We start from the raw sequence: 26,035 nt of genomic DNA, 5'->3' as shown, positions 1-26,035 counted from the left end.
ACTGAGCCTAGACACCCTTTTACTGCTCGGATTCCAGTGCCGATCGGCCTTACCAACTCGTGGCGACAAGGCCTTCCCGTCTGCGGGTGAAACTCTCGACCATCGGCGGTTTCACACTGGCCACACAATGTCCGTCCATTTCTGACTTTTAAAAGAGGGTCCCAAAAATTAAATAAAAATCATCGGAATGAAACCAACAACTAAGGTTAGCAGTTGCCACGTCCTCGTAACATACCTCCCTCTTGAAATCGCTAACGTCCTCGATTGCATGCGATATATACATGCCATTGATGATCTGCGTTCTTATGTGCCAAAATCTGCTCAGGAATCAAAATCTCATCAATTTCATCAACTTCTAGCTAATCCCCTTGTGGCATATCTTATGTCACATCATCCACAGAGGGTCTTAGAAGGCTCACTTGAAACGCATTATGCATCTTCCAAGTGTCAGTCAATTTCAGCCTATAAGCAACATCGCTGATCTTATCAAGCACTTGAAAAGGGCCATAGTAATGCATACTGAGCTTAGGAAACAACCGTCCTTTGCCCTTCATCTTCTTTAACCTTGCCTTTTTAGAGCTCAATAGAACCGAATCACCAAGTGAATAGTAATTCACGATGGTGACGATCAATAGCCCTTTCCTGCTTTGCCTGAGTTGTCTTCAAGGCAAGCTTAATCTTCTTATACATTTTATCCATGTTTTCAACATATCGATCTGCCTAAAAAATTTTGTCCTTTGTATGCAAAATCGGAGGAACCTTTTTGCCACCTTCAACAATCTCAAAAGTGCCTTGCCTATGCACGAATGCACCATATTGTTGTACTCATACTCGAGCATAGGCAAATACTGTTCCCACTTGCCCTTATTATCTGACACATAACATTTCAGCAAATCCAAGACAATAGAATTATCGTCTTCTGATTGTTTATCAGTTTGTGGATGAAACGAAGACGAGAACTTGAGTGTAGTGCCCATTTTCTCAAACAATCCTCTTCAAAACAAACTTGTCATGCGAGGATAACGATCACTGACAATGGACTGTGGCATATCATGGTACTTAAAGACATTGTACATGAATAACCATGCCATCCGGTCAGATTTTATCTTCTTCGTGATAGGAATAAGATGGGCTTGCTTGCTGAACCTGCAAGTAATGGTCCATATACCATCATTTCCTGTCGGCGTTCTTGGAAGCTCAAAGATAAAATCCATAGCAATGCTTTTCCATGGCTTATCCGGAATCGGCAGTGGCTATAATAACCTTGGTGCCTTTTGCCTGTCAAACTTTACCTTTTGGCAAATCATGCATGCTCGCACAAAGGCATCCACATCTCTCCTCAAAGTAGGCCGATAAAAGAATGTCTCGACGGCTTTAACTATCGCATCTATACCACCATTACCTGCATACGGTGGGACATGGCTTTCTACCATAACCTTATGTCGCAATGGCCTAGTGACACATAGTATGCATCATCATAAAACCATCCTTGAGGAGGTAGTGCTCATGGCGTTGCCCATCTTGCAACTGTTCAAAGATCCTTGCAAAATCTTCATCTGAAGCATATTGTTCCTTCTTGTCATCAAGCTCATGACAATAAGGAATTGACACAACTGAAATTTGTGGCTTTCTTGATAACGCATCAGCCACAACATTCTTCTTGCCTACCACATGCATAATCTGGAAGTGGAACATAGACAGAATGTTTGCCCATCGCATATGCTTTTCGGATAGCTTTGACTGTGTCAAGAAGTATCGCAAGGTCTGATGATCTGTCTGGACAACAAAATCAGCACCTAACAGGTAGTGCTTCCAGCTAATGAGCGCATGAATCATGTCCAATTACTCTTTCTCATAGGTTTGCATAGTCTTTTCTGCCCCCCCGACCATCTTGCATTAGCACTGCTCCGATGCTATTCCACACGCGTCACACTGGACCACAAATGACTTCCTAAGGTCTGGTAAAACAATCACGGGATTTGAAGTCAACTTTTCCTTTAAGAGACTGAAAGCTGAAATCTCTTTTTGGGTCCATCTGAAAGTGACCTCTTTCTTTTGCAAAGCATGAAGAGGTGAAGTTATCTCTGCAAAATTCCTGATAAACCTTCTATAATATGAGCACAATCCCAAGAAGCTTCAGACATTGTGCACTGTCTTCAAGTCTGGCCAGCCATGTCTTAATAGCTTCAACCTTTGCGGGATCTATTTGGACACCATACTTCGACACTATGTGGCCAAGAAAGTGGATCTCTTTCAAGAAGAATTCACTTTTCTTAGGATTGACAAGTAACCTGTGAGACTGTGCAACTCTTCGAACACAATGGTCAAGTGACGCCTATGCTTCTCTTCATTCTTCGAATAGACTATCATGTCATCAAAGAATGTGCCAACAAACTTTGATGCGAGCAAAAAATGTGGTCCATCATCCTATTGATGTAGCAGGAGCATTTGTAAGACCAAATGGCATCACTTAAGAGTTATATAGACCAAATGTTGTCCTAAATGCAGTCTTGTGCACATCCTCTGGCCTTGTACGAATCTGATGGTATCCACTCTTAGGATCTATCCTGCTGAAAATTGCAGCACCCTCTAAACGGCCAAGAATATCATCAATCCTTGGAATAGGACACCTGTTCTTGATGGTATTCTTATTCAACGCACGGTAGTCAATACACATGCGCCAAGAGCCATCCTTCTTCTGCACTAGGAGCAATGGGGAGAAAAAAGGTGAAGAACTAGGCTGAATCAACCCCTTCTCTGAAAGGCTCCTCAACTTGGTCCATAATCTCTTTTTGTTGAGGTGCACTAACCCTGTAGGGAGGTCTGTTTGGTGGGCTACACCCTGGCACCAAATCTATTGCATGGTCCTCAGGCCTCTTTGGCGGCAATTGTGGCGGTAATGAATTAGAAAAACAGTCATTAAACTCTTGCAAAAATGCTGACTTTTCTTTATCTAACATAGATAAATTTGACTAACAATTATTTGAAACATCACGAGCAAAAATCAAGTACGCAAAAAGATGATTCTTAATTACAGAAGTGATAGCCGAAGCAGATACAATAGGGACAGACTCCTCTTTAAGCTTTACATCCAAAACATGAGTTTCGCCCCTATGTTGAAGGGTGATCGTTTTGTCGCAGACATCCAACACGCCATGTGTTCGGAACATCCACATAATTTCCAAGAGCGTATCGCACCCTTCCAATGCCATGATATAAAACTCTTCTGTGTCCACATACGATTGAATATGCAGATGCAACTTTTCAATGATGGGACTAACACACTCTGAGTGGCCAAGACATGCCAACACTACCTTTGCCATGTACCCCATATCTTTAGCTCTGATGCCCAACTTCATAGCTAACTCTAGTGAGATAAGAGTTCGCTTTGGCACCCAAATCAAAAATGATAAGTGCCGGTTGGTCTCTGACTTTACCCCTGGCTCTGCATAACTCGCTGGCATTCGTGCTTGGCCCGTCACCCACCATGTCTGGTACTAAACCTGGCATGGGCTTGGGCTTCTTTCCTTTCTTGTCCTCTTTTAAGTGCAGAGGGCTCATTCTCAGGCACGTTTCAATGAGAAGGTGCAGAGCGCGAGCATCGGCATTGTATTGAGTTCAAGTAATATAAAGAAATACCGAAAGGGGCACCAAGGTTTGGGACCAATACTCTTTGGGGTTGAATTCCGCCACTCCGTGTCGCATGTGCTCTCTCTCTCTCTCTCACTTTCAGTTGTTATTGAAGTGCTCAAAGTTTGTTCAGTCTGTTCTTTTCCATTGGCATGTGGTGCCCGTCTTGTGACAGTGGTATCAGAGCATCAGGCGTGTGCTTTTTTGAAAGCATACGGGTCCTACAAAAGTGCAAACAGAGCAAACCGGCGCTTCCAAAGTCTATTGGAATTTTATTGGAAAAATCTTCGTGCCCCGACCCCGAACTTATTAGCCACTCCCACCCTTACTTCATTGCGCATTGGGCCCGCTCCTGTCTTCCTTACAGGGCATAAGCTATAAAGAATGCAAGACATGGTGTTCATGGATTCAACAGAATATTTGTAGTTTCTTCTCGACGAGCTTCACGACATTCTTTCGCGACATCCTCCAGAGAATCTTCCGATGCTACAAAGTTTTCAACAATTTTTGAATTACATGTTACCTCCTCTGATGCCCTAGGTGGTACTTCCTCCTCCAGCTCCAGAAAGTACGAGAGCTTCCAACCGGCAACCTTCCAAGCAGTTTGTTCCGATTGGGGGAGTCTTCATAAATATGGTGCAGCCAGCTGACTGTGATCCAGTGCAACCGCCTTTGCCACCTCTGTTGCCCCCACCTCCCCCACCACCATGGCCACGAGGCTACAATAGTTGGAGCCCATATGGATATCCTTTTATCCGTACCTGGGATATGCGCCTAACCAACCCAAAGATTTTAAGGATGGTGGCACGGTAGTCAAATTATTCACTTTTTCCGGGGTGAAAGATCGGAAGAAAGCATTGCAGTTCCTACAACAATTCGACAACATCTATGCGTTGGGGAACTAAAGAGAAGAATCCAAGATTTCTCGAGCAGTAGATTCTTAAAGATAATGCTATGTAGTGGTTAACACAACCGCATGCTCCAAGGACTTGACAAGCTTTCAAGGTAGTATTTGCACGCAGTTACTTGGTTGCTCTCTGGGCTTGCGCTATTTGCAAGTGAAATGATCGCTAGCTCTTTTGTTGCCTTTATAGGTGAGGTTAACAGATTATAAACCTCCTAAGGCTTAGGTAGGGCAAGTTGTCCACCACACTCAACAAATAAATCATTAAAATGATTTATTAACACTAGTTTGATACCAAAAACGACCCTTGAGTGTCCTTTTTTCACGAATTTATATAATATGGTACATGAAATCTAGAAAACATGCTTCAGCAAACTTAAAGAATGTTATCCAAAGTACTCATAAAAATTATAATCCGCCACCACTACCTCGTTAATAACTACACTCATGAAAAGCACCTATGCAACAAATGAGTCAATGTTTCATTAAAACTCGTACTGTAGTGAAACCGGCCCGTAGGGCGATAGACTTAAGCTTTCACTTGATCTGTACGCTGTTTAACTTTACTTTAACTTTACGACACAAAGGAACTTCACGAATAAATCTGTGCTTGAGAATTACACTTCAAACAAACCACGGCTTGGCAGCTAAAGCGCGTTGCGCTTTCAAGCAGACGATGACACCCTGTTGGTGCCAAAGACTGGCGCCCTTTTGGTATTTCTTTATTCTTAATACACTTGAGAAAAACCTGTAAATGACTTCTACAAGCTATCTCACTTTCATCGGGCTGAAGTTCCCCTACTCTAACGCGATTCCGACAGCATAACCATAGTAGAAGTCTCCACGGACAAAATCCCAACAAGTAAACAGTGACTTTTCACAGACTTCACAAAACCTGGCGAGAAATTACAGCACGCTGAATTCTCTGTTTTTGGCCTCCAATTTGCACCAAAACACCTGTTTAGTGATTCCCTAGCTTTCCAGAAGCTTCTGGACCTGTAGGCATCAAAACATGCCAAAACCCTAACTTTGCAAAAAATTATAGCAAGCTGTAATTCTCTGTTTTGCGCTCCGATTCGTGTGCCGATCATTCGTGTGGGTAGCTCTCGAGCTCTCGCACCTGTAGGGTCACTTGCCCCTTGAATTAGACGAGATTTCTCGTGGGAAATCTCTCTAAATTGTTGTGTACAAGCACCCAAGACTTTCCGGAGGCTCCCTTGGCATTACCTTGCAGTTTAGGTGCGAAACCCTAAACCTGCAGAAAAACACAGCAAGCTGTAATTCCCTGTTTCGCACATTTTGAGCGGAGCAAACACGTCTACTCGTGTGTCAGAAGCTCCTGGGCGCAATGAGACATTTCCCTTGTGAATTGGACGAGTTTTCACGCGAGAACACTTTGTTTTCACATTTTTTTCGTGATGGAATTGTGCGTACGTGTAGGGGATTAGCAATTAGTTAATCCGGTTCGTGTATAGAAGGCTCTTGCCTTGGCAAACACGTATAAAAGCCCTAGAACTGTACATGGTCATATAAGAAGCCCAACTAGTGGGGCATTACCATATGTGCAAAGGGGAGAGAGAGATGCGTGAGAGCAAATCATTGCGCTGCATGAGACAAGGGAGAAGGCAAGCTTTTTATTAAAGCTGTGATCACCTGCACCCACTACTCACACACACACACAGTGTGGAGCACAATGTTAAAAATGAGCCTCTAGCCTCATTTTTGGGCGTCCACGCTTGGGATGAGCTTCTAGAGAATGAGACTTGAGCTACAGGTTGCTCTCCTACTGTCATGTGTCCAATTTGCTCCTTTTGGTTTAATTCCTAGTACATGTCTACTTATAAAGTCTTGTCGCGGGGCCTAAATGACTTTAACTGAGCCTAGCGACTTTTTTACTAGTCCGATTCCATTGTCGATCCACCCAACCATCTCGTGGCTGCTTGGCCTTGACTCTTGCGGGTGAAACTCTCGGCCAACAACCGTTTCACACTGGCCACGCAATGCCCGGGCATTTGTGATTGTAACAAGAGGGTCCCAAAAATCAAATAAAAATCAAGGGAAAGAAACCAGCAAATATATATAGTGTTTTGTCACGGTCTTGTGATGCTAGTCTAAGAAAAAAATGAGCAGGGTGCATGCAATAATCCATGGTGACTACTTATATATGTGTCTGACAATTAAGCTTTGCCTACTAAGATCATTCCAAATCCCTCAAATTGTGTGTGAAAGTCTGTTATGCATTCAGCTCTCAGAACTTGTCTGAAGCTTTCTAAGTGGTCGTACGGATCCTTTGATCCAGTGTACTTTTTGACCTATTTTTGGAAATCTGATGGTCCCTGACTCTTACAATTGTGTTCCACACCTGCTCTCCTCACTGGTGTTTCTCCCATTAGGCCTTTAAACGAGCTATGTGGTAGGTGTGACTCATGTGGACCTCTTCTTGTTCTAGCGTCACTCATTCTTCCCCCGTTAGAGGTGGTTTCTACATCTCTGCCCCTGTTTCCATCATTGAGGTGACTGCCTCCGGTTGTGCTTCCTCTCTGATTGACCATGCTATCATAGGCTCTATGCAATTGTCATGTGAAAAAAATTTCTTTGTGATTAAATATATAAAGTTGTGTGCATCAAATATGCAACATATATGAATTCAATTAACGACCACATAAACCATTAAGTTCATCTAATTTTGCAATGTCTTATGGTACATATATACTAGATCTATGACTCTATTACGTAAGGTTATACTATTTGATGGTTATGCAAGCCACATTTGGTGATTTATGTCATTCCAAAAACTTTGCATGTTTTTATTCTTATTTTTTTATTTATCAAAGATTAGCCTTGAACTAAAGTCCACTTTTGCATTTTGCCATTCATCTAACTTATTTGTATACAAATATCTCATATGGACACAATTGGAGAATTCATATCTACACACTCATTAGTATTTCATAGCAATGTTTTTTTTGCAAGAAATTTTGCATTTTTTTAAATGAGCTTAAATTACAAGTTACTTATGAGTTTGAAACCTTGAAAAATGCTTAGTTGATGGGTATTGGCATATAGATACATTTTAGACCTTAAGTTTTGCCTCATAACCTTATCATGTTAATGAAAAAAGCCTTGAAAGACCAAAATTTTCCTCTTTGTCAGCGTTTTCAAGATTTGGGTTTCTTGATCATAACAAAAATCTAGTCTCATAACTAAGTTATGAAGTTTGATTTCTTGTTATAATAAGTTTTTTCCTATCCATGTACCTTGAAGTCTATACAAAATCTTATTTTAATAGAAGTTATATTCTATTTATGGAAATTTTGTTACAGCTTTACTAATTTATAATGATTTTTTTCATCTTAAAACTTACCACCATAACCTTAATTTAGGATTACGTTTGGCAAAATTAAAATTTGTCTATGTTCTTCACCTCATGACTGACTTAAGGTATGAACGTCGCCTATAATTGTTTTTCTAGCTTCACCAAATAATTATGACAAGTTGTTGGAAAAACAAGACACTTGAGTATCCGATTATAGAACTAGTGTTAAAAGGTCAAAGCGGGGGGGGGGGGGGGGGGGGGGGGGGGGAGGAGGGAGGGGGGCTAGTTTGGGTGAAACTGTTGCACATCTTCATACCTGGGAATCCGATCGAGACGGGGAATGGCTTGTTGGATTCCTCTAACCTAGAATTACATGCACGTCATGCCAGATGTCCACTGTAGTGTAATAACATCTGTCAAAACGCTTGTACAAACCATTCATGCAAGAGGGTTCCAAAATTGGAAAACCTAATCTAATGGACATTGCGACATACAAGTCCTTCGAACAGGCTCACAAAATTGGCGATACTAATCCTCCTAGGATTCTAGACACTCCTATCTAGGATGAAGGGGAAAATTGGCTCTGGAAGTTGATGAAGCATGTCCACGTGGCACAGAGAAGTATGTGCACGTGACAGTGAATCTCACTCTCGCTTGGAATCAAGCTCCATAACCGATGGAGCTCTTCTTGCTCTAAAGCAAACCACCAAAGCTTGGTTTATCTCTCAATTAAAACCATTATATCTCTATCGCTCTCAATTAAACCCGATTATTACTCTCATTTAAAGGATATAACCCGCTTATCTCTCTCTCAAGCTACGATAACCCGATTCTCTCTCGCGCTCAATCGAGCAATTTATTCCTCCAATTAAGCTATTCTCATGTTTGATTAAGCCCTTTATATCATTGATTGAGCTACTCTTGCTCTCAATTATGTTCTTTAGCTCTTAATTATCTAGATTTCTAGCCGATTAAGTACTGTCTTGTGATTAGTTAAGCTCTATATCTAGCCAACTTCCTCTCAAGCAAGGAATCAGTGAGTGATTTGTTTTTGTCAGTTACAGTTCGCTTCAACGTGGAGATCAAAAGGTATATTGACGCAGGCGTATACAAATGATTTGAAAAGGGATATTAGAAATCTAAATTTGGAAGCATCCGTTAATTGCCAGCGTCATTTATGTGTCAATTATAAATTTCTCATTGTTTTAAGCAAGTAATAGCGTTCTAAAGCTTTGTTATTTCTTGTAAATTCTCTCTAATCTTAATTTTTTACTCTTATTAACCATATAATTATCTCTATCTGCACTCTTTCCCCTTGGTGTGAGCCTCTGCTAAGTACCTGTCTACAGCCAGAAGCCTGACCGGCACTTTCCCGGTCGACCTTGGAGAACCGCACACTCCGACAATGGTCTTTTTTGGTCGGGTCAGATTGTTGGTTATGTGGTCCATTTGGTGCCATCGCAATCTCTCAATGTTCCAAGGCAGTGATGTTGATCCGTTCCCTATTTCAAACTGTCGCTTGGTCAAGCGCTGCATTTTGCCTATGATGCGGGGGCATTACTCTTGATGCCTATAGGATTTTCTGTGACTGCTTCTAGCCCTTGCAGCCTGTATTGCTCCACATTTTGTATTTCCTGGGTTTTCCTTGCTTCACAGTTTCCCATTTGTAAATTATATCAACAAGATTTACAAAAAAAAAAAAAAGTGTGCGCGTGTATGTTATAATTGGACTTCTGTGTTTTTTTTGTTCCAAGTTTTTCTGATGTTTTTTTTGTCGTCTCAGCTGGCCTTAAAGTTCTCTTCTTCACTAGCTAGCCAATTTCCTAAGGTTCAGTGGTCAAAGAAAATACTCTCGTTTAGTTAACAGGTCTTCTCTTCTCTAAGCAGCAGTATGAATGAAGAAATTCCATCTCAAGTTTGGTTGCTTTCACCTGCAGGCCTCATGCACATATGCTTTTCGAGCGCTTTGCAAATCTAAATCCCGTTGCACATCATCAAATATGTGATGGCCTTTTTAGGTAAAATCCAATTGAAACTTGCAACAGTGCGGATCGCAAATTGAGTTGCATGAAATGAGGATCTTGTTTGGTCTTTTCCCTCTATTTTCTGCGGTAAACACCATGCTGTGGTAACATTTATATCTTCTAAGTCAACTCTTGGGTTGCTTCGTATTATCAGAGCCATTGAAAAGGCTATCAAATGTAGCTACCAACGTGTGAGACCTTCATATCTAGCAAATCTAGAAGCTTCAAATACGGGAAGAGCTGTTTCCAATCTTGGAGATGCAGAATCAAGGGGTATCACGCAAACCCCCCCTATCGTTGATCTTGGTAAAGAGTTTTTCCAGATGCTGGCTTGTACTGGTCCATACCTGTTTCGCAATGCTTTGCTATTACAAAAGGTGCACCTTCTTAACTAGCTAGGAGTATTGTAATCGCGTTTTGGAAATTGCTTTTGTGTTCTAACAGCCATGTCGTTTAAACGTTGTGAGAATCTTAGGTCTGCAGAGTCTTGCGAGGTTATGTTCTGGCTGCTTTAAACAATGTTTCAAGACAAGGTTCCGGCACAAATCAACACACAGTGGACTTGAGTCGCAAAGATGCCAGACTGCATTTAAAGGAAGTTCGAGTACGAACTGAAGAAGCGTTAGGAACCTGCTTGTTGCCTTCTCTACAGCTTCTGCCGGCAAATCCTGCTATTGGGCTCGAGATTTGGGAAGTTATGAGTCTTCTACCATATGAGGTAGGTAGACAATGGGTATTCTATTTCTCATTCATACAAGTGCATGATCCTGTGTACTCGGTAAATGGGTACTTGTATAATCAATTAGCACGGTTTAGCACAATCTTATATTACCTTTGAAGAAGTGATGCTAGTTAGGTCCTGCAGAAAACTGAAAAGGTAGACATTGGACCAGATGAGATTCGAATCAGAGGCTTCCTTCTGCCTCTTGATAGGATTGTGTTGTTCTTACCTTGCCAATTTGTTCAAGTTTTTCTATGTTTCCCCAGATGCGATATCGATTATATGGAGAATGGGAAATGGATGATGAAAGAATTCCCCTTCTAGTAGCTGCTCGTCAAACTGCTAAGGTGTGGACTCATGAAATAATCTGCGAACTCCCATTTTTTATTTCCCAACTGTTTCATGTGTTCTTATCAAGGGTTTCCTGTTCGTTAGTGTGGTGCAACTGACTTGGAATGTGTCCTTTTCTTTTAGCATTTTTATTTCACTCTTTTAATAGGACACATGGAACGCTTGTTTCTTACTCAAGAAATTAATGTGGCCTAGAAGGCCAAAACAGCTTTCACATCTGGTTGAAAGTAGTGTGTGCGTCTTACCCGGCTTAGTGCCACTATGCAGTGCGTCACCTCTAGAAGTTGGAGGCCCTTGATGAGTTATCCCAGTGATGTTGATGAATCTAGCTCATGAGGAAAATCTGGATACAAGTGTGTATGTTCTGGCAATTGTAAGAGTACAAGAAGGATGATTGCACCAGGCTTAAAGAGCTAGCCAAGGAGCTTCTTTTTAACCAAATCCCATGTCCCTGTTTTCCGCAGAAGGAAAGGTTTCTCTTTTCTTTTTATAAATTCTGTGGGGTAGGGGGGTGTGCGGTTGGGGATGCTAGAGTGCAGGGGACAACAATGCAAGGGAAGAGAGAGAAGGGAGGGATTCTGTAGCAGGTGATTTGACGTTCTAAACACAAAATATCTTCTGATGAGATTTTACTTAAAAATGTCATTGTTTGACTGGTGCAAATGGTGTTTAAAGGGTGAGTTTAAAGTCCTGTTTGCATTGTGCATGTAACCGTGGCTGAGTGTATATGGTAGTTTTTGCACACTTCATGTGTTTGTTATGTATGTTCTGAACTGTTTCTTTTTTTAACAACAAAAACTTTCGAGTAACACTACAGCTCACTCTTGAGTAACTCCACAGCTGGACACAAGGAGGATCCTGAAACGCCTGGCGAAGGAGAACCTGAAACAGCTTGGCCGCATGGTAGCAAAGATTGCTCATGCAAATCCCATGACTGTGCTGCGAACCATAGTGCATCAGGTAGTTCCTCAGCTTTATGTTTTCTTGTTCATTATCACCTAGAATTAGAGCTTGAAGGATGAAGTAATGCCAACCGCAGATTGAAGCCTATAAAGACATGATCACTCCTGTTGTAGATGCTTTCAAGTATCTGACTCAAGTATGTACTTTTTTTCAACTTAAATGAGTTTATATGTTTTTCAAACCAAACATTAACGTTGCTGTGTTCTATCTACTTGGGTTTGACAGCTGGAGTATGATATATTGGAATATGTTGTGATTGAACGTTTAGCACAAGGAGGGCGAGACAAGCTAAAAGAAGATGGGCTTAATTTATCAGATTGGCTTCAATCTCTAGCATCGTTTTGGGGTCATTTGTATGTTCCTGCCACTAACTAGATTGTAAGCTATATGATCCGATTGTTTGCGCTCATATACTGAGACTCATGTTGTATGTTTTTATGTGTCTGTGCGCGTGTGCATATGTTTGTGGGATCAGCCACAATGCCATAATCTCAAGGCTTCAGGTCTTTGATGTAGGCGTGAGGATGGTTTGTTTAGTGGAAAGTATGGCTGGCAAGCATATATGGCTAAATTGACCCTAGATTTCATGTTTTATGTATAAAAGGGGTACATTTCCACTGTTTCGTTTTTTCTTGTGTTTTGCATGCGTCTATTATATTTACAGCTCACTTTCAATCAAGATGTCTATCATTCCATTTAAAGTTCACATCCAATCAAGATACATATCATTTGTATCTGTTAGGTGCAAGAAGTACCCTTCTATGGAGCTGAGGGGCCTTTTCCAGTATCTGGTCAATAAATTGAAAAAAGGTGAAGGCATAGAGCTTGTGGTCCTTCAGGTAATTTTGTGCTAAAGGAGTAAGTAGTAACATGCATGCCGTAAAGTCTTATGCTCATACGAACATTCATGTTGTATATTTGATGTGAATTTTATGCAGGAACTTATTCAACAAATGGCTAATGTGGAGTACACAGAGAATGTGACTGAAGAACAATTGGAAGCTATGGCAGGTGGTGAGACCTTGCGCCTTCATGCCACCTCGTTTGGTGCGACAAAAAATAATAAGGTATTTCACTTTCTGTTGCGAATATTTAGAGCTTTCGGTCTTGTGTGCCATACATAAGCCCAAACGTTTTTGTTTTTTAAGTTAAGCATTTTGAACAAGACAGGAAAATGCCATTTATGTGCAGAGAAAAATTATGTATGACTGGTACGGCCGGCCTCCTTTGACGGCCTCTCTCTCTCTTTCTCTCTCCCTCTTTATCGCGTGCACAGGGGCTTCTCTCAGTTTTGGAGTTTAGCCTTCATGTCGCAGATTTCGACACGTGTAAAGGGCTCCCCCTTCCCCCATATTATGTTAGTTTAGATGTACACTGGTTCACCCTGAGCTGTCATGTGGAAGAAGCCGCTATCCATCTGGAGACTGTGATTTGCAGACAGTCTCCTACAAACCAAACTTTTTCTTCTGTAGTAACTTCCTCACAAGTTCTGATAAATCTAGTGAAGTGGACTTTGCTTTAAGCTTTATGAAGGTCTGCTAAGAGGAGATTATAGGGATCAGGTATCCTTTTCAAGGCCTTTCTTTGTGGACCTAGTAAGCTGCATTCTAAGCTCACGTTGGAGTATTTTTGAAGAATACGCACACACTGTTTTTCTGTGAGAGTTTTTATCACGCATAGCTCTTCTGTACATTTGGGATCACCGCATCGAGCTACGTTATTTAAAGCCTAGAATGGACGGTTTTGGTACCTAACGCTTCTCTCATCAACCACTACTGTATTGCAGAAGGCTGAGAGAGTAGCAACATTTTTCTACATGATTGGCAGTGAGCACTCTTGGTTACAGCCTTTCGAAAGCCTTTGTAACAGTGTTCTTGCTTTTAATGCTACTGTTTGCCCCCCCTCGAAAGTTTTTACAAATATTGGGAGAGAGGAGACATGGGCAGTTGGAGGAGATAGGCTGTTCTGGAAACTAAGTATGTAAAAGGCACCTGTGTTTTTTAATATGAGGAATTGGGTGATAGAATGGGTGTTCTTTGCAGAAAGTCTGAGTCAAGAGAGCAGACATTGGGAATGCTAACTTTGCAAAGTGGATTTTGAAACTTCATATGATGAGGGCCCCACTGACTGCCTGTTTGGCAGGGCCAGTTAATGTGTATTGTGGTTTGGCAAATTGGGGTGCTAAGCCAGCTGGATCTGATGGACTTAATAAGTCAGTTGTGATTGTAAGATGAGGCAGTAGGGGAAAATGGGCCTTTTTGTAGTGCCAGGTCACCTGCACTAGGTTTCCATTATTTGTGAAGTCAGAAATGGCTGGCAGAGGAATGCTTGAAGCTAAGCTGATCACGTGCCTGGCAGCAAGGAGGGCATTGATGCACATTCAAATGGCAAAGGAACCGAGTGTGCTAGAAATAGCAAGAACGGTCAATAAGGGACTCTTGGACATGAGTTGGTGGAGCTGATAGTTGAATATGATTGGCCTTTTAAGGTGGGCCATGTTGATGGAAGTGATGGGGACTTCTCAGGTCTAAGCTTACAATTTGAAGACAGGCATATCTGAGGGATGCTATTAGAGTAGGGTGTGGGCATGGAGGTAAGTAGTTCTGTGCTAGGTTTATGTAGCAAGCAAGCTCATAAGCTGCAAAACATGAAGGCTGAAAGAATTCCTTGTTAAATGTTATAGATAACGTAGAATGATGGTTTACTTACAGATACTTTTTTCACTCTTATGCCATAATTGAAATAGGTCTGAACTCAACCATGGTCACAACTATGAAGAGTGCACACAATGTGAAATGGTTGAATGGCTGATGTGTTCCAAGGGATGTGAGCAGCACCTCCCATTGGATGCAGTGCGAACATTTTCCACTGCTATAATTGAAATAAGTCTGAATTCAACCATGGTCAGCACTATGAAGAGTGCACACAATGTGAAATGGTTGAATGGCTGATGTGTTCCACGGGATGTGAGCAGCACCTCTTATTGGATGCAGTGCGAACATTTTCCAATGCTATATACAATCTATAAAAGCTTCTTATGTATGTCAATCATGTATATATACACACTCTTATAACAAAGACCCTTTTGATGTTTTGAGTAACCATTTTTTTTGAACTAAACTTGGCTATCCTTCTATAATACATGCACTGTGTTGGATTTGTTCTGTTGCAGGCACTCTTGAAGTCCACTAACAGGCTAAGAGATGCATTGTTGCCCAAAGATGAGCCAAAGCTTGCAGTTCCCCTGTTATTGCTGATTGCCCAACACAGATCAAAGTGAGTTCCTTACTTCTGCAAATTTTTCAACAACGCATATGCTAGTGTGTGATTGATATTTGACAGGTACAACAAGAAGTAACAGTGTCTTTCATAGGGAAGTAACACTGTTTTTTGTGCAGGGTGGTTATTGATGCAGATGCACCCCACATAAAAATGGTCAGTGAACAATTTGATAGGTGTCATGGAACTCTCCTGCAGTATGTAGAGTTCTTGACAAATGCCGTCACGCCTGCGACTGCATATGCACAGCTAATTCCACCACTGGAGGATCTGTTGCACAAATATCATATTGAGCCTGAGGTGACTTGAAACTGTTTTTGGTTTCTCGAGTTTTGTTTCGGTTTTTGTTTTTCTTTTGGATTGTTGTATGTACTCCTCCAAAAGAGAGCAGTATTACAAATGCAGAATCAAAATTCCTGTCTCTTTTGCAGATTTGCTTTCTCTTGTATCGACCCATTTTACACTTATTCAAGCCGTTCAAAGGGGCTAGTATTTCCTGGCCAATGGATATTGGAAAAGGTTCCTCTCAATCCTCTGCAATAAAAGAGAACAGTCAGATAGATAGTTCCAATGAATTATCTTTGGACTTGGGTGCAAACAAGAAGCCTGTTATGTGAGTACATTCTGCATAACCTTCTGTAGTCTGTTTGTTAAGCAAGAGTATCATCTGAAGACATGCAATTTCACAAGAAGTGCAATCTCTCTCTCTCTCTCTCCCCCCCCCCCCATGGCTTTGGACTCTCTCTCACTGTTTTTAGGGTTTCGTCACCTCTTTTTTGCTGTTTTTAAGGTTTCGTCATTGTTTTTTTCGCTGTTTTAGGGTTTCATCATTGTTTTTTTTGCTGTTTTTAGGGTTTCGTCACTGTTTCTTACTGTTTTTTAGGGTTTCGAAATGTTTTTTGCCGTTTTTAGGGTCTTGCCACTTTTTTTTTGTTTTTTAGGGTTTCAAATATGTATTTTGCTGTTTTTATAAGTTTTGAAGCTGATTTTCTCAGTTTTTAAGGATTTCACAAGCGTTTCTTTCTATTTTTTAGAGTTTCTTGCAATTTTTTGGTTGTTTTAATCTCTCTTTGTCTGTCTCTCTCTCTTTCATGGTCTCCCTCCATTGGGCTACGCATTGACCCCCTTGCACATGGCCTCTTCAGTGGCTATAGCCTGCCTCCCTCTCCACGTGAAGTTTTCGATTACCAACAAGTGGATATCAATACTTGAAGTTGAAGTGAAGGAGTGGGTGAAAGAGATGGAGGCAACCTTTCTTCAAAAGATGGAGGAATGGAAAGAAGAGAAGAAGAACCTATGTGAAAGGATTTCTCGCGCGAAGAGCAAGCGGCTTCACAAGAAGCCACAATCCGAACTCTCCAAGGTGAACTTCTTGCAGCAAAAGGTGGGCGGTTCGAAGAAGGCGAAATTCAGCCATCCATGATGGAAGAATTTTGAATACCATGAGAGAAGAAATACGGGTTATCAAGGAAGATGAGGAAAAGAAGTTATGGGCCGCGGTCATCTCCGCAACACAAAAGAAAGTAGAAGAGGCCGAAAAATGGATTGAGATCACTAAGAAAACTGTAATGTGTCTCTGGGACTGTGTTTCTCCAGCTCTCATCAGTAAAGTGTCTCTGTGCGAGTGTAACTCAAGTAAATACAGTCCAAGAGATCTCTGATCCTCATAACTCATGGCCCTAGATAGAGGCCTGAACCCCTCTCTGAATAGACAATGGAAACGGCTTCATATGTCATAGTACACTGTGCAATGACATATGTAATGTAGCTCTGTCTTTGGCTCTAGATGACTTAAGTGGCATATCCCGCTATCTGCTGGTATCCCTATGAATCTACCAGTCTCAATCTCGAGCTGATGTGAGGATGTGCGTATCTGACCAATGGCACAACACAAACCATGAGATAGATGTGTGTCCATATAGCCGGATCGAATCACAAACCCATCTCCTGTGAGGTGGGGAAGATGCTTTCTATAGAAGACCATCTTTGTGCCCAACTCTTGTGCCGGCTCTATCCATGTTCTCCTCGTGTCAAGCTGAATCAGGTTCTGACGAAGGAGTCTAGTAATTTCCACCCGTGTCAGAGACATTGAGGGTGCTTGAAGAGAGTACTGGAAAGAAGGCAGCCTGTCCATGGTGAAGCCATGTGTCTGAAACCATGATGTCATCTGTGCATACTAGCATGATGTGTCCCCTTGTAGAGCTAACTGTTTGGAAGACTTAAGGGCCAATCTAGCATATTTGTCTCTAGTAGTATCCCATCGCTTTGTACAAAGGAGACTGATCTGGTAAGCGCCTCAATCTCCATAGGGGGAGCAGCTAGCTCCGCTCGAATGATATCGTGTGGTACGGAGGCCTTGGCTCTAATCAGTCGAGAGATCATAGATACCAAGGGCCTCTCCAAACTTTTCCAACCATCCTTGCCTACAGAAGGTCCCCAAACCTGCACTCCATACATCATAGCTGAGGCTATCAAAGTATCAAAGAGCCATAACTCTATCTGAGGTTCCTGGAATTGAACTTGCGAACACATCCTCTCTAGGCCTCCCAAAGACGCATAAGCTCTAGTCAGTCTAGTCTCTATTGCTCTCCTCAAAGAAAATCTCGGCCCAAGGAAGACTACACCGAGGTAAGTGTATGCATCTGTATACTCCACAATCTCCTGACCATATGTGAAAGTAGGTACTGATCTCCTGATCCACTGCGGTGTGGTGTTAAACACTTTAATTTTGGTTTTACCAAGGTTTACAGTCAATGCACTATCCTCTGCAAAACTATGTAGTGCATCCAAAGGTCGCTGCATAACCTCTGGTGAGTCAGAGATCAACACAATATCATCAGCATATAACAACAATGGGATCCACTTCCCTGCCAGCTGGCACCTCTATCACCCTCTCTCTCTCAATGTAATCAAACACCTCATCAACATACATACCAAATAGAGTAGGAGACAATGGGCAACCCTGTTTCACCCCAATAGTGGAGTGAACTAAATCAGATACCCCTTCCTGAGTGCGTACATGTCCCATCATTGATCTGTATAGAGCCATAATCCCCCTCTGTGCTTAGTCTCGCTCTTGGTACCATCTCAAATGCTTTGCGGGAATCCACAAAGCTGCAATAAATCCGTCCCATGTGACTTGCCCTCCTCAATGATGGCTCTGAGTGTCAGAATATGATCAAGAGTGGAGAAACCCCTCCTGAAACCGGTCTGACCCTTGCTCGTACCCCCTCACTCTCTTCCCAATTCCTCAAGTGTTACTCAAGAATGGATGCATACAAGTATGCTAATGTTTGTCCAACTATAATAGTGCGGGTAGTTCCCAGGCTCTGTAGGATCACCGTCCTTGAAGATAGGCACAATAGTAGACAACCTCCAAGTCTCAAGTAACCCCTTACACATGGCATGATTAAACAACACTGCAAGAACCTTTACCAACATATCCCTAGCATGTATAAAAGGCTCTGCTACTAGACCATCATGATCACATGTCCTCGTGGTCCTCATCCTACCAATGGCTCTCTTTACCATCTCAGTGGCAAAGAAGGTGCTCTTAGCTGGGCATGGCTCTGTAGGATGTGGAAGGGGGTCTTGTCCAGAACTGTATGTAACGATGTCGCATATTGGCCCCACACATCAGGGGAAGTAATCACTGGGGGAGGAGAGTGCTCATGAAAGAGTCGCCATGCCTCTCCTTAGTCTGTACTCAAGAACAATTGGTACAAGTCTCGCCCCATCTGGGCAGGTAAGCTCGCTTCTTCCATCGCACAAGGTGCCCGGAAGTGATCCGAGATTGTCTGTAAGTGATGACTTCTAAAAGGAGATCCCTCTGAAGTTGTGCTCTCATCTCTCTGCACTCCTGATTATACCTGGTGCCTCATATTTAAAGGCCATAGGCCCAAAAGCAGTTTACATGAAAAGCCTTAAACTCAAAAGCATCTGGTACAAAAAGAAGTCAGCGCTATTAACGGAAATCCTTACAGTTCTGTCATGTCAGCACAGTCAACGCAATCTACGAAAATCCATACAGTCTGCCACATCAGCATCGCAAAATCTTGAAATCCGTACAATTGTGCCACGTCATCAGCTTCACGCGCGCACACGTGTGTGTGTGTGTGGGTCTTGCTTTATTTTATTCTCGTGTCACTTGGGCTTCATCGGACGTGGTTCCATAAGTTGGTAGGAACTTCTTCTTCTTCGTTTGCTTATTCTTAGGGTTTAGGCCCCTTGGTTCGGGATTTGCAAAGTGGCTCCATTCTTCAGTGACTTGTCACGTCAGCAGTTTGTGACCACACCTCTCCATGATCTCACAAAGAAAACGATATCCTTTGTATGGGGGTTAAGTAGAAGGAATCTTTTGAAAAGCTTAAGTATCTTCTCACCCATGGGCCAATCCTCCCTGTACCTTATCTCCAAAAAACATTTGAAGTACATTGTGATGCTTCATGAGATTGCATTGGCTCAGTTCTTAATCAAGAAGACCATGCAATAGCTTATTAAAGTAGAAGACTTCATGATGCGGAGCTTCATGCTTCCATCTATGAGAAGGAACTCACGCAATTATTCATGCTCTCTCAGTTTGGAAACACTACCTTCTGGGAGTTGATTATACAATCAAGACAGATCATCAAAGTCTTCGGTATTTTCTCTCTCAACATAAATTGTCTGAGAAACAGATGAGATGGGCCAATTTCCTCTCCATGTTTCACTTTCAAATACTATACACATGTGGAAACAAGAATGTAGTTGCAGATGCTCTTTCCGGACGGCCCAAGTAGATGCTATAGCAAGCATACATCATCAAGATACAAACTGGACACAGAGGCAGAATGTTCACAACACAAGCCTCAAAAATATATTTCTATTGGTCAACACTACGAGGTGACATAGATAAATATGCCAGAGAATGTGTACCATGTCAAAAAGCTAAGTATTATCACCATAAAACTCCTTGTTTACATCAGCCCCTACCCGTACCTCAAGTACTGTGGGAAAGTATTGCTATGGATTTTATAATGGATTTGCGACGAACTTCGAATGGAAATGATGCAATCTGGACTATTATGGACAGATTGAGTAAGCAAGCTCATTTCATTCCAGTAAGAAAGACCATCAAACATGACCACATGGCCAAGGTCTTCTTGGCCCAGACTTTTAAGCATCATGGCATACCCACAACGATTATCAGTGATTGCGACCCATGAATGATCGGAAATTTCTGGCGAGCACTTTTTACGAATCTAGAAACGAAGCTGAATTTTCTTTCAGCTTATTATCCTCACTTAGATGGATAAAGTGAAATCGCTAATTCTACAACCCTAGACATCTTAGAGTGCTATGTCTCAGGTAACCAACAAGAATGGAGGAAGTATCTACATCTCACAAAATTTGCCTATAATAACAGTGTACATTCCTCTACAAAAAAAACCTTCTTTCGAGGTTCTTTATGGCAAACCACATCTTCCTCCAATCCTTTTCACAAAGGATAAAATATATATAGCGGATGAATTTGTTCAAGATCTCGATACCGACACTCAAGTGAAGCGTTCTATCCTTCGATCTCAAGAAAAGCATAAGAAAGCAGTAGATAGACATCGTTGTGATCTCAAGCTAATTGAAGGACAATTTGTTCTTCTCCAGTGTGACAATCCAAACTTAAGAAACATGCCAACGAGAAAGGAAAAGTTGTAAATCTTTCTAAGAGATATCATGGCCCATTTAAGATTACAGAACAGATAACTGACCTCACATTTTGCTTTGATCTTCCACAGGCTTGGGAAATTCATAATGCTTTCCATATGAGTCTTCTACAACAGTTTGTTGGCGACCCTCCTGCAAAACTAGTTACATAAGATCCCCTTGAGGTAGATGAAACTGAAGAATACTTCTTCCAAAAGAGATTATACACCATCGGAAGCGCCAACTGAAGTTTCAAAGAACTCATCGTAAGTACTTAGTAAAGTTTAACAATTCCCCTCTAGATGCTCAGTGGATGACAGAACCAGATTTGCAAGATTTCTTAGACATCGTGCATTAGTATCATGAAGCCCTACAATTGAGGACAACTGTTTAGAACGGAACGGAAACGATGTCCGGAACGGTGAATTTAAAGTATGCCATGGGGGAGCCTGTTTTTGACTCTTGAGAGCTTGAGGGTTTGGATTATCTAGGAGAGAATGGGAAGGATATCTGTAACAGGCTTGGACACTCCAAGTCAAGAATCAATCGCGACAGCACCAAATAACCACTTCGAAACAATTCACAGATCACAATAAATTTGCACTGGCCCGGCGGAGTTCCGTGCCTAGAGATATTGGCCCCAAAGATTGGCGCCCCTTTCGGTATTTCTTTTTATATTAATCAATCATCAAAGTACAAGAGAGCGGTTAGGGTTTCACTCTCAGACTCTGCGTCCAGATGCTCTGAGAAGTGAGGCCCTCACCACTAATTTAAAGGTTACAAGGGATGCCCAAAAGCAGAGCCCCAAAAGCTTGAAAGCAAAAGCAAATTCTCTCTCTCTCTCTCTCTCTCTCTCTCTCTCTCTCTCTCAATGAGAGTCAGTAAAAAGCAAGTTCTCTTTTTCTCTTTCTTTCTCCCAAATCAAAGTGAAAAGCTGAGATTTGCGTCGTTCAAAATTTCCCAAAAAAAAAAGAAAAAAAAAAGAAAAAAAAATATATTTTTAATATTCCGTCTCTGCTATTTTCGGAAATTAGGGTTTCTGGCAGAAATTAGGGTTTTTGCTGTCCGCCACGTCATCACTTTGTGACATATCCCCCTCTTGAAAGCATTGTAATCGACCGCGATTACGCCTGCAAAACCGACAAAAGCCATAAACCGTCCTAGCAGACACTGACTGTTAGTACCTACGTACTAGGAACACACATCTAGCACATGTACAAAATCGACAGTCACATCACACGACATCAGAGGACATCACATGACATTCAACATTCATTTGGATCTTAGACCATGATTTATCGGCAATGTAGCTAGCAATCACATCTAGGTCCAATCGGGACCTCATCGATGTGCGATTGACTAACCCCTATTGCAACCATGTCTATTCGAGATCAATCAGACCAAAATGCTGCAGTCATTTCGGCTATCAGTTCCTGCACTCACAAGAAGTCAAGAACAAATCAGTATCATAATTAGGAATTCCATTTCATAAAGTCATCCAGCAGAATACTGTCAGCTCTCAGTATCTCTGAAGCTCAAAGAGACATCAGTGACTTTAGTATCAACATCGAGGCATCTGTTCACAAAGGAGTGGAGTAACTCCCCTCTTGTGCATCCCACTGCACCAGATCTCCGGCCAAGCTGAATTTTGGGTTCCGTTTGGAGTAGACTATGCTAAACCAAAGCATCGAGGTAAAGTTTCACAATCCGAGGAGTATCTGCTAGGTCCTCCTCCTCCATCCACTTCGCATCAAATGCAGGAAAGTTCTTGAACTAAACCAAGAACCGCCTTCGGACTTTACCTTTCTTCGTATCATTATGTGCCAAAATCTGTTCAGGAACAAGGATCTCCTCGTTTTCTTCCACTGCGGGTTACTCATCAGGCTCCCCATCTTCAGGCACATCACCCTTAACAGGGTTCAAGAGACTCACATGCCATGCATTATGAATCCTCCAAGTATCTGGCAGTTCGAATCGGAAGGAGACATCATTTATCTTGTCAGTGATCTGGAAAGGTCTGTAGTATCACATACTAAGCTTTGGAAAAAGCCTCTCCTTTCCCTTTTTCTTTCGCAGGCGTGCCTTCTCAAAAGTAAGAGCACCCAATCGTCCTCCTTCAATTTCAAGTCTAGACGATGGCGACCCGCTGCCTTTTTCTGTCATTCTTGAGACTCCTGTAAAGTCTCGCGAACCTTGGCAAAAGCCGTCTCCAAATCTTGCGAATATACATCCGCTTCCAATATCTAATCTTTCGTGCTCAGGAAGGATGGAACCTTCGCAACACTTTCAACAATCTCACATGGCGTCTTCCCCGTCGAAGAGTGTATCGTGTTATTGTAGGCAAATTCCACCAAAGGTAAGTTCTTTTCCCATTGAGTCTTCTGATCCGAGATACAAGACTTCAATAAATCTAAAATCACTGAATTGGCAATCTCAAATTGCCCGTCAGTCTGCAAGTAGAACGATGACGAGAACTGCAACTGCGTGCCAATGTTCTCCCAAATTGTCTTCCAAAACAAACTCATAAATCTGCGGTCTCTGTCGGAGACAATCGTCTGAGACGTGCCATGTAATCGAGAAATCATCGTGATCTTTCTGTGTTCTCGGGAGATCAAAAATGAAATCCATTGCAATACTTTCCCAGGGGTGGGTGGGTACGAGTAAAGGCTGTAACAATCCCTGTGCCTTATGCCTGTCAAAATTGACCTTCTGGCATACCAAGCAACTGCGCACAAACTCTTCCACATCCTTTTTGAGTCTCGGCCCAAAGAAGTATCTCTCTACCCCCTTCATGGTGGTAGCAATGCCGCGGTGACCCGTAAAAGGTGGAGAGTGGCATTCAGTCATAACCTTATCCCTCAACGGCTGTGTAACGCATTACATAGTCTTTTTCATCAAGTAGCCTTCCCGAAGGGAGTATCCCGCTATTGTCTCCCCATCCCGTATCCGTGTGAAAATATCTGCAAAATCTGTATCTGTGGCATACTGATCGACCATATTCTCGAAGCTCCTATGATGTATCGCGGAAATAGCCAGAACCAACGGTTTCCGAGACAACGCATCTGCCACCACATTCTTCTGTCCCTGCACATGGACAATCTGGAAGTGGAACTATGACAAGATGTTCGTCCACCGCATCTGCTTTTCTGAAAGCTGCTTCTGTGACAAGAAGTAGCGCAAACTCTGATGGTTTGGAAAGACAGTAAAATCCGCTCCGAGTAGGTAATGCCGCCACTGAGTAAGAGCATGGATAACTGCCAAAAGCACTTTCTCATAAATCTGTGCTGTCATCTCCGGCCTAGAGAACAAACGGCTCTCGCAAGCTATGACATGGCCTTCTTGCATCAAGACCGCACCCAGACTACAACCACAAGCATCACAATATACTTCAAATGACTTCTGCAAGTCCAGCAAAGTCAAAATAGGTCGCGTAGTCAATTTCTCTTTCAATGTCCGAAAGGCAGTCACCTCTGTGGGTCCCCACGAAAAAGGTACTCCTTTTTGTGTCAAGGTATGCAAAGGGGAAGCAACCTCTGCAAACTTTCTATGAACCGCCTGTAGTACCAACACAGTCCCAAGAAGCTTCTAACTTCATGGACAATCCTCAAATCGGGCCAATCACGGATAGTCTCTATCTTGGCCGGGTCCATTTGCACTCCTGCTGCTGACACAATGTGTCCCAAAAAGTGTATCTCTGGTAGGAAAAATTCACTTTTTTGTGCATTAATCACTAACGTGTGATCTCGTAATGCCTGAAAGACTTGAAGCAGATGATCTCTGTGTTCTGCTCATTCTTGGAGAAAACAATGATGTCGTCAAAGAAAGTTCCAATAAATAGCCTGTACTCTTGAAAAATCCTGTCCAGCATCCGGTTAAATGTCGCAGGAGCATTGGTTAAGCCAAAAGGCATCACCAAAAACTCAAATAACCCAAAAGTCGTCCGAATAGTTGTCTTGTAGACATCTCCTTGCGCTATCCTGATCTGATGATATCCACTCTTCAAGTCAATCCTGCTAAAGCACGAGGATCCCTGTAACCTGTCGAGTATATCATCGATCCTAGGAATCGGAAATCTGTTCTTGATGGTGATTTCGTTGAGAGTGCTATAGTCGATGCACATTCTCCAAGATCCGTCTTTCTTCAAAACCAACAACACTGGAGAGCAATACGGTGAAGTACTAGGCTGGACAAGACCCTTTTCCAAGAGGTCTTTCACTGGGTTCATAATCTTTTCATTCTGTACTCGGCTCACACGGTGAGGTGGCCGATTCGGTGGCGTGCTTCCAGGTATCAGATCAATGGTTTGATCTTCAGGCCCTCTGAAAAGCAATCGGCATGAGTGTGGAGAAAAATCTTGGCGTTCTTTTGATCAGGTCAAAACATATTCAACCTTTATCCATCGTTCAGTTCTCTTCCAAAAGAATGAGTAAGAAACTGAAGTTCATCAAGTACAATCTTTAAGCCCTTCATTTATCAAAGTCGCTTTCTCGGCCCGGTAGTCAACCACGGCGTAGTTCTTGTGGTACCAAGGGATCGTGAGTAGAACGTCACTCGCGTGCCCTGAACACCCCTGTCATTGCAAACGAAGTTTGCCAATGCTCGGTGTAATGGCAACATCCCATCCGGGTGCCAGTCGAACTACCTTCGCCTGTGGCGTTAGTCTGTCGGGCGTAATTCCAAATCGAGCCGCCAATTCCAAGTGAAAAGAAGTTGGCCTTGGCTCCTTCAAAAGAGCTTCCTGATCCTTCACTTTCCCCCAAAAGCGGCAAAGTTTGTACTTTCATTCATTAGATTCGGTGCAGGTTCCACACCATGTGGTACCAGTTCTGCTTTTCTATCTGCCTTTTCTGCCACGTTCCTCAGTTGATCGCAAACTCTCAGGCCTGCCGTCGTCTTTATCATGCTGTTCTTTCTTTGCCTTTTTAGGGCACTTCGCGGAGATATGTCCCTGTTCCCCGCATCCAAAGCACTTCCCCTCTCTGATGAAGCGAGCTCTCTCCTCAGGAGTAAGCTTGGGTCGTGCATCCTTTGTTCTCTGGGTTGCTCTTTTTCTTTCTACTTTCATTCCCAAAAGTCTGTTCGGCTCGTTGTGTCATGGCCTCATCTGTGGGGTAGGTCAGACTGCTAGAGTGAATGGCAAAGCCCCGCTTCGCATGACTTATCAACTC

At 42.4% G+C, this 26,035-nt stretch overlaps 1 protein-coding gene across 2 annotated transcripts in view; it reads left to right on the top strand.

The window, feature by feature from the left end:
- THO2 overlaps positions 1–26,035 on the top strand; it is a 147,722-nt gene that overhangs the window by 76,585 nt on the left and 45,102 nt on the right. For both annotated transcript variants that reach the window (XM_086525454.1, XM_086525455.1), the window contains exons 13-24: positions 9,788–9,868; positions 10,029–10,251; positions 10,350–10,592; positions 10,862–10,942; positions 11,787–11,906; positions 11,986–12,045; positions 12,135–12,262; positions 12,652–12,748; positions 12,848–12,976; positions 15,082–15,185; positions 15,308–15,488; positions 15,620–15,801. In XM_086525454.1, the coding sequence (XP_086381580.1) occupies positions 9,788–9,868; positions 10,029–10,251; positions 10,350–10,592; positions 10,862–10,942; positions 11,787–11,906; positions 11,986–12,045; positions 12,135–12,262; positions 12,652–12,748; positions 12,848–12,976; positions 15,082–15,185; positions 15,308–15,488; positions 15,620–15,801 (1,629 nt within the window). The remainder of the gene's footprint in view (positions 1–9,787; positions 9,869–10,028; positions 10,252–10,349; positions 10,593–10,861; positions 10,943–11,786; positions 11,907–11,985; positions 12,046–12,134; positions 12,263–12,651; positions 12,749–12,847; positions 12,977–15,081; positions 15,186–15,307; positions 15,489–15,619; positions 15,802–26,035) is intronic.

The sequence above is a fragment of the Adiantum capillus-veneris genome, chromosome 12, assembly GCF_014529385.1.
Source record: "Adiantum capillus-veneris isolate H3 chromosome 12, ASM1452938v2, whole genome shotgun sequence".
In the NCBI taxonomy this organism is placed as follows: Eukaryota; Viridiplantae; Streptophyta; class Polypodiopsida; order Polypodiales; family Pteridaceae; genus Adiantum; species Adiantum capillus-veneris.
The sequence above is the reverse complement of the archived record's forward strand: the minus strand, read 5'-3'. Positions and strand labels throughout refer to the sequence as shown.